General features: G+C 36.2%; 1 protein-coding gene across 1 annotated transcript in view; it reads left to right on the forward strand.

Annotated features, from left to right (window-relative positions):
• The first annotated feature begins 4346 nt into the window (after positions 1–4346).
• The window catches only part of tmem174 (transmembrane protein 174), a 40073-nt gene continuing 28141 nt past the window's right edge, over positions 4347–16278 (forward strand). Inside the window, 5 exon segments of the mRNA XM_052099389.1 lie at positions 4347–4833; positions 4836–4952; positions 4955–5180; positions 7564–7664; positions 8381–8484. Of these exon segments, the coding sequence (XP_051955349.1) occupies positions 4347–4833; positions 4836–4952; positions 4955–5180; positions 7564–7664; positions 8381–8484 (1035 nt within the window).

Here is a 16278-nt window from a genome sequence, read left to right on the forward strand (position 1 = left end):
ACATAAATAAACCACAGGAAACTGGAAAATTCATGTTAACATTATTCTGTTTCATGAGCTACCTTAACATATTTCAGTCGTTGTGGTTTGTTGACAGTATTCCGGTGAAATATAAGAGCAGCAAGCTTATGTTTTCTTTTTCCACAGTAAATTCCACAGTTGTCTGCACAAGCGACTGTTTCAACCTCTCTTAAAGTGACTTATTTTTTTATTAACAATTTTTATTGATTCGATGCAGCAAATCAAAAAGACACAACAGAAAATGCAGAATCAAACCACATGAAATCTTAACTTTCCCCCAAAACGATGGTGTATGGAATTACGGCCCAGAGGTATTTATTTGCCAGAGGTATAATGAACTTGTGCCTGAAGGCAAAAATTCACCCATAATGTATCCTGTACTCCCTAGAAAGTAGCCATAATTGGACCACATTGTGCCACAATCCAAATATCAGTCTCAAAAAAATTAAATAAACCTGCAAGCAGCGATGACAGGGCCAAGCACCATGGGTCCATTTCCACCAGGTGGCTTTCGGAAAACAATGCATGGTGGACACAGGCATTTGGAATTTGACATTTTTCTAAACAATTTTGAAGCAATTTGGATAAATATAAGAGGACTATTTTAAAGTCTGTTGTAAGAGCCATACTTCCTGGTGCCAGGTGATGGTGCCATGGCTGTGAACCAAAATAGTCACATCCATGTGATTAGCCCTCAAGTCTAAACATCCATCTACATTTTTATATAAAAATCACACATTACACACAGAAGATTTGAGAAATTTCCTGTTTCCCATTTTTTGACATTCATTTAATGCCTCGCCATGGCATCACCATTTGATGTATCAAAAATCTGTTCACAATTTTGCATCTTCACTGTCTTGGGATAATGTCGTCTAAATGTATTGAGGAGTATTTAAAAATTCAGAGACTGCAATATTAAAAAAATTAAAAATGTCCGACATCCTGTTAGGCGAAGCTAATGACTGTATGAAAGTTGTTCGGTGTGATGAGAACTATATATGTACCAATTTTGTTGACTGTAGGTAAAAATGGGGGTGCTACAGAGACCCGCTTACATACCCATTTTCAAGGGGCACTACAGAGGAATATGTTTTTGTGTGTGCTATATTTTAAGAGTTTTCATGCATGTTAAGTACCCCAAAAAGTACTGAAAACCTTAAAAATAATAATAATAAATATAGTTGCAAGCAGCGATGTCGGGCCCAATCACCATGGGTCCATTTCTACCTGTTGGCTTTCAGAAAACAATGCTTGATGGACACCGCAACAACTCAATATTCATGTAAACTTTGACCCTAATCATACAATGCATAAAGGTTATATGCCACCATTCCAGTTTGACTACATTAACATGTAATTTAATCCATTGCCATGACAACACTATTTAAGATATCAAAGATCAGCAGTGTCTTGACATTATTCTAAACAATTTTAAAGTGATTTGGTTAAATGTTTTTAAAGTCTGTTTTAAGTGCCACACTTTCTGCTGCCAGTTGGTGGCGCTATGACCATAACCCACAATAGCCACATCCTTGTGATCAACTCCCATTACCAAACATGCAGCTCTGTCAGAACTGACTTTGATTTTCTAGTATTTTTACATTTCAGTTGATATTTTATTTTATTTTATTTATGTAAAATTAAAAGGCTTGTGCAGTACATTTCATTACAATAAACAAATAGCTTTTTTTATTTCACTTCAAAAACTGATTTTACTTGGATAATAAACTGCCATGGCAACACCGTTGGACATATCAGTTCACAATTTAGCATTGTCAATGTCTTGGCATGTCAGCCCCATTTGGTACCTGTAAAATTAACCCCCTGGGAGGAGTATTTCAAATTCTAAAGCATGCATTTTTCAAACAATCCTAATAATCCTTAGAAGAACAATAGGGCCTCCACTGGGCATTAATAATAAAAAAAATTCCTAAAAGAATAATAGGGCCTCCACACTTTCAGTTGTTGGGCCCTAATAATAATCCTTAGAAGAACAATAGGGTCTCTGCACTTTCAGTGCTTGGTCCCTAATAATCCTTAGAACAATGGTGCCTCCGCACTTTCAGTGCTTGGTCCCTAATAAAATAAATTAATAATAGTTTCAAAACACCTCCAAAACCAAGTGATGCATGTAACTGTATTTATTGTTAACTAAAAAGTATAATAAACTGCATAAAATATACATGAAAAAAAAAACAACAGCAAAAAACAATTACTGATCCTTATACGTTTTTCACACTTGCCCAACATCACAAAAATACAGTGATCTGTATTTAATGGAGACCTGATCTGTTTATTGTGAAGTCCTGTGTGTCATCTAGTGTTTGATTGTAGTGTCAGTTGCATGGCGATTTAATGTTTACTTGTGTTTTGTTGTTGTATCCAGTGTGTTTGCTTGTCTTCGTTCCAGGAGCCGGTGGGTCGCCAAACTTTTAACCCACTAATCTGGCTGATAAAAACAATATCAGTTCTGTTCAAAGCAAAGGTACATTGAAAGGAACATTTAGAAATTTCGTTTTTCTTTTTTAATGCACATAATTATGCAATTTACCATTAGGTAAAACATTACACAGATACCATAGTAAAATGTTAACTTTGTAAAGTAAATGCTTCATCACAGTGACTAAGTTATAGTGTGTTTTTGGTGAACCTGGTTCTTGTTTAAATTTGCTAGGTCGTGCAGTGTCCTGTGTAAAAGTTTGTTTTGCTAAGCAAATCTGTTAGGACTCCAGAGAGAGCTTTGAACAAGTAAAAGTGAAGATTGTGTTTTGGTATTTTGTGAAATAAAGCTCTGTCTCTTTCTATCGCTCTCTGTTAAGGCTCACTGTGAAACTGCTATTGCAACACAATCCCCTTGTGTTTGAAAAGGCTTTCTAATTCATGTGCAAGAGTTTGCGAAATTTTTTGTGGTGCATGTAACTGATAAGCTATGTATAACATCGCCTCTTGGGAGGGGACAGTGTGAAATTGAATTTGACAAGGTGGACTAATAGTATTTCACATGATGTGTGTCTTTTCATCTGGGCATAGACAGTATTCTGTCTTTCCTTGAAATCTTATTGGCTTCTCATACTAGTGTAATGAGGCATATGCGGTAAATGCAGCACACATTCGTTATCCAGTCATGGTGATGTAAAGTTATAAACACAAAACAATATTTCTGTTCTTAATGTGAAACACTATAAAACATTTACATTTATTCAAGCAATTGAGAAGAATATGCTTTTTTCAAGAGATGTAGTTGACTTTGCCCTCTGTTATTTTGGACATACATTGCATGGCAGCTTCACACTACAGATTAATGTTTAGTCTGGAAAGTAAAGCCATATATTTTTGCCCCTCCCATGGCAGCGTGTTTATTGCCACTCCAAAAATGTAGTGACTTCAAGCTATCAAGTCATATGAAGCATTTTTAGTATTAAAAATTTCAAGATTAGGACCTACCAATTTCCTGCACGTGGCCTGCCATGCAGCAAAGATATTTCACATTCCAGTGCTCAAAAATCAAATCCCTTTATTGTTACTCAACCATATACACAAGTTCAACAGTGGGTGAAAGTCTTGGATGCAGTTCCAAGCAACATAGCAGTATGACAATTACAATAAACATCTGATTTACACATAACACAGTTTACACCTAATAATATACAATATACAGTATACACAAAATAAGACTGTATACCAAAAAATAAAAAAAATGTAATCAGTGGAATATGAAGTGCTGTGTCATTTGATAGTCAGTTGCCAGTGTGTTATTAAGAGAAGTATAAAATGTGAGTCCAGTCTGAGGCTAATAAAGTGCAGTGCTGATATATGTATCGTGATCGATCAAGAGTTCAAAAGTCTGATTGCTTGGGGGAGGAAGCTGTCATGAAGACGGCTGGTGCGGGTCCTGATGCTGAGATACCATCTGCGTGAGCAACCCATGGCTTGTGTGGCTGGAGTCTCTGATGATCCTCCAAGCTTTTTTCACACACCGCCTGGTATATATGTCCTGGAGGGAGGGAAGTTCACCTCTGATGATGTGTTACGGAGGTGTCACTGGTGCGCACACCAATATGATGATGGGAGTGATGGTGGCATAGTGGGCTAAAGCACATAACTATATGTGGTTCGATCCCCACAGCCACCACCATTGTGTCCTTGAGCAAGGCACTTAACTCCATGTTGCTCCAGGGGAATTATCCCTTTAATAAGTGCACTGTAAGTCGCTTTGGATAAAAGCATCTGCTAAATGCATAAATATAAATGTATGATGACTAGGTGTTCAAGACTTGTGCATAGCAGATATTATATGTTTGATCGATATAACTTGTTACACAATGTTTTTAAAGGCTCTCCAGACTCAGATGAGTCGAGTATACTTACTCAGTTACAAGAGTCCTGTGAATCCTGCAGACACCATTCAAAAACAGTGTGGTGCTTGCCAGATGAAACGTTACAGTGTTCAAGATTATCGGAAGAGCATAAAGGAAAGTAGGAATCAAGGGACAAATCTTACTGCCATCTCTAGTGATGCAGTAGCTGGTGGTGCTTGTAATGGTATTTCAAACAGCAACCAAAGCCCCAGTGATGACTCTGTGAATGTTGTCTCTGTGATGCCCAGCCAAGCACCGAGCTGTACAGAGAGCCAGGTGTCAGACAGAGACAAAGCCGGTGCCGTACTACAATTCTCTGGAGTATTTTTGGGTCTGGTTTGCATGACGTTCACAGCCATAGGGTGGACAAATGACAATGTCAGCCACAGTTATGAGTGGACACCGCTGCTGGGGCCCATTCTACTGTCAGTAGGAGATACATTCATGCTCATAAGTGCAAATTCCGAATTCTGTCCTGCCAGGCCTGCAAGCAGAATGATGGTGAGAGAACATCAGGAACAGATCCTCTGCTGCCCCTTTCAGGAACATCATTTGTCTTCACTGCAATCAGCGCATTACCTTCCACAGGGCCACGGTAGTCCAGTCCATCCCACCACCATATGCCTCTGTGGTACAGGACCAAAGTTTGGGCCCTGTTAATGGTTTACATTCCAGTCACCAACCATTAGCATATACAGTGAGCAAACCACCACAGTATTACAGCATGTATCCCATGGAAAACCCTGCTTTTATTTACAGTGAATATGACAAAGCCACAGCTGAACAAAGGGAAAGCAGGTGTGATGCAGGTGCAATGTACTGTTAACTAAGTTAGTCACCAACTGGTGTAACATAAAAAAATGTGGCTACAGTCTAGAAGCAGCATAATATTTATTGTTATTTGACAAATTATTACAAAATGTACAAGAATGATACACCATCCTATATAATAGAAAGAAAAAAAAAAAGGCCAAGGATAAACAAACACAGTAAAGCCAAAGGCATATGTTCATTGTGGTGCATTTCCATTGTGGTAAAAGTGATGGATTCATTAATGCAAAATGTAAAGATTACAAAGTTGACTTTATAAGAGTTGTTAAGAAAGGGACATCTCAATTTAAAGCTTTTTTTTTTCTTCAAGATATTCAGTTGACTTTGCACTTTGTGATTTTTGTCATAAACTAACATTGCATGGCAGCTTCACACTATTAGTGTTTAGTCTAGAGTGTAAAGCTATATATTATTGTCCCCTTTCATGGTAGTCCTTAAAAAAAGGATAGATCACTTTAATGAAACAATTTTTACTGTTAATATACATCCATTTTGGGCCATTTTAAAAGAAACATAATTCTTTTAAATGTGCAATATTTGTATGTGTACTTGATGCACCTTAAAATTAAACTTAAAATAGGCACAAAGCCTAAACTCTCTGGTGTCTTAGATTTTTATATATTTATTAGCAATATTTCAAATACTACTTGCACTGTTGGGTGTGCATTTGTTTTGGGAAGCATTCTGGATCTAGCTCCAAAAAAAAAACAATATGTGACTAAACAGGTTAATAGGATTGTAATGGCAGACACATGAAACTTTTTATTACAGTTTATATAAAAAATTTTTTTGCTGAGCAGAAACTAAATTTTTTTTTGTTCTGGTTTAGCGTTTTGCTGCCTCCTTTCCAACTGGTAATCGGTTACAACAAAATTAAATAAGAGTTAATAACTTTTTCATGACAGGTCTCTGTGCTAGGTGGGTGATGAACCAGTTGCAGTGTAACTAGATCTCTCAAGAAAAAGGGCCCTGGTCTGGAAAAACATGCTCTAAATAGGGCTTCAACCAAAATAAGTGAAAATATTTAAAACATTGTATCCCCATGTGGGGGGAATTATCAGCATAGAAATCATAACAAGCAAAGTATACAGTAGCCTATATAAAATAACATCTTTTCAATAAATGTATTCTTAGTATTAAATATAGCCACATAAATATATAAGAAATATATACATTACCAAAATCTCTCTCTACATGCATGCAAACACTGCAAATATATTATATTTTAATTATTTGTTTTAATGAAACAAAAATCTGCTAAATCACGACCCAGGAGCATCATATCTAATCTAACAATAATTCAGTGAAGACTTGGAAACAACTGAGAAATTTAATTTTAACCTCAATATTTTTCCTTGTAACTGAATAAATGTGCATGTATACATAGTATTTATATATAGTTCTCTAATAGGTCTTCAGCATGTCACGGAAGGCTATCCACACCGTGCACTAAGGCAAAGAAATGTGTGATGCAAGAGTTTCCTTCAGAATTAAATCACGTGCTTCTCATGTTCAACTAAAAAGAGAGAAAACGATTTTTTTGGGCAACAGGAAATGGTGTAATTCCGAAAATGTACTGTAATAAACCATTTAGACTTTGGTCTCATGAAAAAACAAACAAAAAAAAAAAACATTTTAAAATAACGTTTCACTCCGCAACAACTTAAAGGGACTTCGTTCCTGCTTTTAGTTATGTTCTGCAAAATAATTCGGTTTTCATTTTCGTTCCTTGGAAAATTTTCAGTCCCTGGTTTCATCACACTTCAAACTCAGTTTTTCTGCAAACATTTTTTTTTATTTTTAACTATTTTAATACTAATTTTTACATACATTCTAATTCATAAACATGCATTTTTATATCATTTTCGATATAATAACATCATACAATGATGCTAATAGTGTCAAGTAACTCAAGTAGAGAGGGATCTTATTATCAGCACAAAATATTACTAACAAATACTGGAATTATATTCATGGTGTTAGCCAGAGTGGAACTGGCCCCCACAGCGAGTCTGGTTTCTCCCAAGGTTATTTTTTTCCATTAACCAACATCTTATGCAGTTTTGTGTTCCTTGCCACAGTCACCTTCGGCTTGCTCACTGGGATTATAAATACAATTATTATTTAATTATTTAATTTCTATACACATTTTACAATCATATTTAATCAAACTACACAACGATCATTGTAAGACATTATAGATATTACAGTTTCCTTGTCTGTTAAAGCATGATTTTCTGTAAAGCTGCTTTGAAACAATGTGTGTTGAGAAAAGCGCTTTACAAATAAAAATGACTTGACTTGAGAACTGGAAAAAGTTGATTATTTTACATTCATGGTTTCATTGCAGGAATAACAGCAGCTCAGAGGAAGAGGGAAAAACAACTAGGCCGACAGCAGACAGCTTCTCCCTTCCACCTGCATACAAGGACATTTTTTCCACCTCCTCTTGTGACTTGCCCCTGATGAATTAAATATTTTTTCCCCAAATTACTTTCCAAATAAAGTTCATATGTTTACTGCAGGGGTAGGCTACTGCATTTGTCATATCATTTATATATGTTAAATAAGGCTGGGACAGAGAGAACATTACATGATGAAGTTTTCCAGATTAAAAAAAAAATTAAAAATGTACTTACATTTTTAAAGAGCCTAGGGTAAAACAGCTAAAGCCCAGGTAAAGGCACTTTGACTTTATTTTCTCTTAAAACACTACAAATAGTAATCTACCAACCATGTTACAGGGGCTAAAGACTCATTAAATGAAACAGTTTTATCTTAAGTGGAGGGGGCGCACCTCAACATGACTGATTATGACACAATGCAATGGAGATTAATTTGTTGTTTGTAAATGGCAAAAGTGCATTTTTTTTTCATTTTTTTCAAAACAACCTTCCATTTTTATTTATTTTCAAGACAAATATTGCTGCTCCATTTTTATTCAATTAAAAAAAAAAAAATAATAATAAAAAAAATATATATATATATATATATATATATATATTTTTTTTCAATCTTGATAGGCCTATTGTTTGCGACCAGACAAAAAAAGCGAATTTTCCTTAAAAGGTGCCTTTAGCCCCATTGTACCCTATCACATTGCAGACAATGTACTATAAAGGGCGGCTTAGTCTAACTCATGATAATATATTGTTCTCAACTTTCAGTGCGTCCTCTTGGGCTCCTGAGAACTGCATGGCACGTGCGAGAGTCCGGTGAGGGCCACACGGGGGCAGAAAGAGTGTGGAAATCCTGTTTCACCAACGCTGAGGTAAGGAGTTGTCTATTGACTGTGAAGTTATGGCAATAAATGTAATCACGTGATCAGTCCCCGTTATTAGTCCAACTGCTGCAAAACCGCAAAAGTTCACAAATGACAGCATTTCCCTATGGGTTATTTGAACCTTTTGCAAAAGCAAGGCTGTCTGCATGTGAAAGGTTATTTGAGTATGACCAGCAAACTGAACTAAATACCTTATTCAGCCCCGCCCCTTTTCAGCGCTACGCTCTTCCGACTTTTGTCATCTAACTTCCGGATTGTACTGAAGCTACTGAGAAAAGTCGATCACAATTGATTACGTGGGAGAGCACAGAAAGTATTTTTTCAGCAAGAGTTGATGGTGTGAGTCTACAGCACCTCTTTATAGGGCCTATGTGGAAATGCTCTTGAGGCGTTTTTTTCTGTCACTGTACAAGTTTGTTTTCCAAAAAGGTAAATTGGACCACCTGGCAGATCACCTTCACAGTGCGATGACACACTGCACATTTTCATGATACAAGCGTTTCATTGTTATACGTTTAATTCTGCTGAAATTTTTAGTGTTTCAACTTGTTATTAATTTGTGTTAAAAATGTGTGGTTGACATGACATTTTAAACAGGACAGCTCGTAATATTTTACATGCAAGTTCATGACATTAAAGGAAATTATTTGCAAATGTTTTAATTATTTTTTCACCCCACATTTTTAAGAGGCTTGCATGTGATTAAAATAGTTGTAAACTTAATATAAAATAAAACATACACTTTTGTATGTGTGTGTAGCTACATGTTTATACTACCGTGGGGACCGAATTTCCTCACAAGGAGAGTAAAACCTGAAATCACCTTCTGGGGCCCATCCAGCGGTAAGGGGAAATTGGTTATTAAACATAATAAACGATGTTCTTATGAAAATGTAAAATTGCAAAAAGGTCTCAGTGAGGGTTAGGGTATATAAATTATCATTAGATCTGTATAAAATCCCCACAATGATATAACATCGTGTGTGTGTGTAGAAGCACCCCTTCACCCGGCCTGTTTTAACAGTCATAACCAGGTAGGTTTGAACCAGCTGTATACGTAAGTTCTCACACTAAGGGCTTAATAGTTTGTAACTAAGTCAGTGCTTAATTTTGTAGCACCACCTGTTCGTAATGCAAGACTTAACTTTGTCTTGATCCAATAAACGGCCTTCAAATTTGTACACAGAAGTATTAAAAAGCCATAAATTTCAATTTGATCTTACTGCGGTTGATGTGCAAACCTTGTCTGCTCGTGTAACTGTCAGCTGTAATAAATTATATCCCCATTAAAATACGATGTAAATTTGATAAATAGTATATTTGACCTGATGTGTAAATAACAATATATAGAAACTGTATCTAAAATAAATTAGGGGTGATAAATATTAATACAACAGGCTGGAAAAATATAAATGTATTAATTTTAATATTTTGAATGTGTTGACACCGGACGACGCATCCTGAAAACTGGTCCGTTACATCGGTTTCGCTCTCTCTCGCTCTCTCTAATGTAAACGAGTGTAAATGTCAACATCATAGCCTACTGTATGTCGAAATGATTGATGACTGTCACGCAAAACTTGAGCTCAATGATGTCATAAAATATTAGTCTGTTTTTATGCCTTCAGTTATTCCTGGTGGTCGGAGGCTTCCGTAAATATTTAGTTCGGGGTTAGCATTCTACCTATTGGTGCAACAATTATTTAGTAGTGCGTAAATTGTGACTTAGTGGCCATTTACGCCACAACTATAGGCTAAGTTTTAACTTACGCATATCTGGTGCAACTCCGACCAGGAGTAGCCTAAGGGTTGGAATAAAGAAGCATACTGACATATAATAAAATCAATGAGCTCATGTTTAGGTTGACAGGATTCAGTCCTTTTGACATGATGATGTTGGTATTTACACTCGTTTACATTTACGAAAGAAAACATTATGTAAAAAACGTACCTCTTCAGCATGAACCCGATCTAACGGTGCACTTTCCTGTGTACGGTGTCAAGTTTCAACATATACAGAATATATACGATATTAAAATTAATACATGTCTATTTTTCCAGCCTGTTGTAAAATACTTGTTTATTTATGGTCCTTTATTTGTTTTTTTTAGATACAGTTATTAAATATTTGTATTTGCATAGGCTACATTTAACATTAATAAAATCTTGTTTTATTACTTATCGTATTTTAATGGGGATATAATTTATTACAGCTGACAGTTACGTTAGCAAACAAGGTTTGAGCATCAACCGTAACAAGATCAAACTGAATTGACATATTTTTAATACTTCTGTGAAGAAATTTGAAAACTGCATATTGGATAAAGGTAAACTTCATATTATGAGACTACACGTGAATTTACGGAGAGCTTACGACCTGCTAGTTAAGTCTTGCCTGAAGAACAGGTGGTGCAACCAAATTAATCACTGAATTACAAAAAAAAACTAGTAGTTACTAAGCCCTAGTGTTAACTTTACGTCCAAACTTATGCGATAACTTACGCACAGCTGGTGCAACTGAACTATAACGCCATGGCTGAATGACATGAGAAGATGGTCAGATGTGTCCTGCAGATATATTTTTAATGACTGTATGTTGTCTCTTGGACTTTCATGAGTATGGAGGCATATCAGTATGTCCACAGCGTGAAGGTATCTTGTATGAATGACATAGGCCTACTCTTGTTTTAAAATCTCCCCCCACTGCGTCCAGTTGTTATGATATCAACTGAACACTTTAAAATCCTCATGATAACTTTCGGCAACTATACAACCCATAAATCCACTATTTGCTAGCAAATAACTCGTTGACATCAACGCCATATTGTATATTATCTAGAATGTGCTAGACCGGAAGATCAAAGACAACATTTTCAAGATGGCAGCGTGCTAGTTTATCTGGTGCATAAGGTGAACAACTTAGTGTGGAACCTTTTATTGGAAGCAATTGCAAGTAGTAGTAACACTTTATTTATTTTTACTTGATGGGTCCAAAAACATCATCTTTATAGCCTAATTAGAAATAGCCTATCGAATATTAAGCCCTGTGTTATTAGTATACTGTCTAAACTATTTAGCAAAAATAGGCTATGGTCTATGATTTAATTATTCTAAATAAACAAATATTACATACATTTTAAACAATGAATTATAATGTTCATTTACTAAGGCTAGTTTGCCGATTTAATTATTATTATTATTATATAGCTAAAAAGTATACAAATGAGTTAGGGTTGACATCGCATAATAAAAAGCTTAAAAATAGGTTGAAAAACGTAATTGTGTATTTCCTATTTATTAAATAGGCTACTTTAACTGTAAACTTTCGCAACGAACCCTCTTGTTACAAATATTTTGATACATCGTAAATGTTAAATAGTTGTTAAATAGCCTACATTGCGCTGTTTACGTTGGCTACAAAAATAGGCCTACAATGCTGTATAACTACAATTACTTCTTGGTTATTTATGAGATTATGCAACAATTGTTATTTATATTTTTTTGCTGCACACTTGACACACTCATTTTTATAACAACCTGATGAACACAATTTCCGCTCCAGTTAATGTATTTTTACTTTTGAGGCGACTTTCAAAAAGCTTGAAGTCATTGTTTTTGTTTTTGTTTTTCACTTTGAAGAGAATGAAAGTTGTAGCTCATTTTGTGGTGATTCATCTGTATCAATGTCAAACATTTTCATAGGCTACTAAAATATTATATCCTATGATTAATTTTATGAGTGGCACATGAAAGCCTGCCAAAGAATGAATAAATAAACCAATAATTAATACAAATGAGACATTGGTCAACATTTGTTTCGCAGTGCTTGTTGGAAATTTTGACACACATAAAATCTAATTTGCTCAGGGTTTCCTCTACTTCCGGTTTAAACCGCTCTGCATTTATCATGATTAGATTATAGTCTCTATTTTAGTTTATTTTGGGCATTGGTCTAGGCCTGCTTACCTAATAGGATATCTAATCTCTAATCGTTAAAAGTTCTGACTTTAAATTAAAATGGTTTCCACTAAGGAGTTGACAAGTGCAAGTTATTTATATCCAATAGCCTACTATTTTAAACAGTGTGGCTGGATTTGTATTGTGCCTTTGTATTGAGACCGCAGCGCAATGTGAATTTCATTAATTTAACTGCGCCATAAAGCGCGGGTGGCCGACAAAGCTCATTATTGGAGAGCTCCGCTTTATTTATTACAGAACACATCTAACATTTGGACGTGCCAGATGAACGAAGAGGAAAGTGAACATAACCATTAACGGCATGCTTCCATGGCCTGTCTCATGAACAGATCGACATGACATAGGCTTACAGTGCTATATCCAACTCACACATTCTCAGTTGTTCACTTTATCTGGAGTAGCCTACACACCTGGTCGTTAAAAAATGCGACAAGCATATCCGGTCTTCACAAAACCGACTAAACAGAAGAACGCCCAACTTAAAGAAGACCAGACTTCGGTGGTCATGTGATCAACAAACCCGGATGATTACTGTAAACAATGGCAAATATAGCATATATTTTTTGGAATAAAAGCAACGTGCTAAAGGTAGGTTCAGAATTTGGCATAAACTGCACAGACAAAAGCGTCAAAAAGCCCGTAAACAAGACAGCGACGTCACTCCACTGACCTGCAAAGAACCAGAGACAAGTCAACAATAAATCCAAATTCACCCTATTTACTTTATTAATTTACGTTCCTGGGTTTTATTGATAAATAATGAATCCCAAAGAAAAAAAAAAAAGCGTCACAAGTCAGAAGTAGGCCTTTGTAGTTACAGCATCTTCCAGAACTGCCGAAACATAACATCCAATCAATCCCCAATGGATAAATAAGGTAACACAATACATTTCCCTCTCGATTTTCCTGTAAAAAAAAAAAAAAAATCGTAACTTGTTATAATTGCAAATGCGTCACATTACGGAAGTAAAATGGGGTTGTGTGCGACTTGTATTGTTGGCTGTAGGGGAATATTTTAATTTATTTTACGAGTACTAATATATTTGCATTTTAATAAATAAAAAGCTCACTTAAATTAGTTCTAGATTATTAGACATGACATTATTGTGAAGACAGTCTGAAACCAGTTAGTACCTTAATACTGAAACACTACCTTTTAAGGAACTGACTAACTGGGCAGCAAGGCAACATCCTTCATATTGGAACTCTAGCCATTAAATGAAATCCAGTAGTGCACCTCTTGGGATGACCTGAATGAGAGGTAAGTTATGCTTACAAAAACACTGGATGTGTGTATTATTCAAAGACATATCTTGCACAGGTCCTACTAAAGCTTCAGCTAAAGTTAGCATCCTAAAACCCCATTATACTGCTCAAAGAAAAAACTTTTACCTATATATTACAGCACCTGAGCTGAACACCTTTTATGATGCATCACATCTCAAAGTTGCATCTGTCATTCCAATCCAAACTGGAGTGTGCAAAGCAAATGGGTGATATCCACAGTTAAACATTTGAGTTTCTTTAGCTGAATGCCACTTCACTGGTATTACAGTCTGTCACCATAACTGTGAGATGCCAGTCGCGCTGGTGGTCTGTTCAAAATGTGACATGCTGCTCAGTAATGCTAAATAGCAAGGAGGGGAGAAGGGGACAAATGGATTCCATGTTTTCAGCAAAACACAGCAGAGCAAACTGAAGGGAGTGAGCTTTGCTGTTTATGAAAAACATGTGAAACCAATCAAATCCAAATTATCCTCCCGCTGTTCATGTTGCTTGCAGAGCCAGCCACCCCTCTAGAGGAACTGCCACCCAGATAGAGTGAGCATCACTCACACACTCTTTATTACTTTATGCAGGTTTAAGCTCTGGCACTGTATGTTGTTATGCACATACATTTATTCTAATTATACACACAAAAATAATGTATGAATTGCTGGTATACACATAAGGAATCATACATTGTGAGTGAACATTTACACAGACACACACACACAGTTTGTTTGGGGCGCATCTGATAGTAAAACCCCAGGATGATGAGATCAATATGGCAAACAGGAAATGATTCACAGACACTGGAGTCTTTTAAAACTCATTTACATACAGCCTCAAACACACATGCATAAACACTGTACGTATATATAAACACATTCATGCACACAGGCAGATCTGCTGAACATATTGTACCCCGCTGCTCATATAAATGACTTTTCTGCAAAGGCTGCTATTAAGAAAAGTGTCCCCCAAAACACACATAATTGCATATTTATGAATTCCATTTTCCTCACAATTATTATTGAGGGAAGAGCGTTGCCTTTAGAGAATGTGAGCTATGACGAAGGGAGTGCCGAGATGAATATATGTTTACTATGTGCTGCCTGTTTGATGTGTGTGTGAGAGCTTTAAGTAGCTCTGATGGCAAATCTATCAGCGGTCCCCAGGCCCCCATTCAAGTCTTATTCACTCTGGCCACCAGTTGCTCTCCACAGCCTGAGAAAGCCATTGACTCGTGTGTAACTGTGTTTCTGGAGCCACTATGGGTCCTCCTTTCCACACTTTTAATACCTCTCATGTCAGGAGACTGAACTTTTACATTCTGTCCTCAGTTACTAAGCAGGTGTTCCACCGATTCAGGTCTATCGACTGTCTCAGATTTAGAAAATGACCAAATTTTATTATTAACAGCTGGACTGTGGGAACACTGGTTAAGAATGGAAAAATCTGGCTCTAAAAAGTGATGAAAATTTCTCTCTCAAATCAATATCTTCTCAGAAACAATTTGTAAGAAATATCCATTTGTGGTTGGGACGCAAAAAAACTCTGTTTCACTTTTGGTCCTGGAATAAAGTGAAAACTGTCTTCAGATTCTTCATTGAAAGCTGTGCTCTGAAAATTGGGCTTCGTTTTGGTTAGAAAAACTGCCCTCCAGAGTTCAATTCATTACCTCTCAATAAATGTCATAATATTACTTACAATGCATTAAACCTCACAAGCCATACATGTTCACATATGATCTGTGCTTTAACAGAATGGGATATCGATTGCCATTTTCAGGCTGTGGTCCAGTTACAATACTGTATCTGATGGATAAATCATATTCTTGTCTTTAATAAAGCAGAGAGAGAGACCTAATTAGGCTCAGATGAAGGGCCAGATGATCTTTGCAGATGTTTGACTGCATGCTGTCTGGAAAAATAACCTAGCCCAGACCAGAGAGCATCAGTGAGATGGCTATCTTACAGGTCTCTTTTTTTTGTATCCCTTTTCTCTCTCATGTAAAACTTAACCTAAACAAACATACACAGACGACACAACAGATAAGCCTAAGAGGACACAAACAGCTGCTCCTTGCAGGAATGGACACATTGCTGTTCCAGATGATTTCACTGCAAGTTGTTTGAGGAATGTTAAAGCAACAGTGAAGGTGTTATGCTGAATTACTGTGCTAGATTTATGAGGCTGATGTATTTAATGAATGCTGTGTGTCTAACCTCGAGCACCAATGTTTGTGTGAGAGAGAGAGTACAGGGAGTCAATCAGAGTTGTTGTGTCAGAGGGGGATCATCCATCTGAGATGTCAATATATTAACGATGGCTGTCAATCCATTAAAACTTTTATTTTAATTAATAACATGACGTGCAGGTTAATAGATTTAATCACAATTAATAGCATATATCAATATTTTCTGAGAAAGGCCCCATAAGATGAGAAATGCATTGATAAGACAATACAAAAAGTGGTTGTAAAAGTCAAAACATTGTTTGTTTTAAACCCATCATTGGCAAGCCTGCAGTTAACAGCAA

This window comes from Xyrauchen texanus, chromosome 3 (genome assembly GCF_025860055.1).
Source record: "Xyrauchen texanus isolate HMW12.3.18 chromosome 3, RBS_HiC_50CHRs, whole genome shotgun sequence".
NCBI classification, from domain to species: Eukaryota; Metazoa; Chordata; class Actinopteri; order Cypriniformes; family Catostomidae; genus Xyrauchen; species Xyrauchen texanus.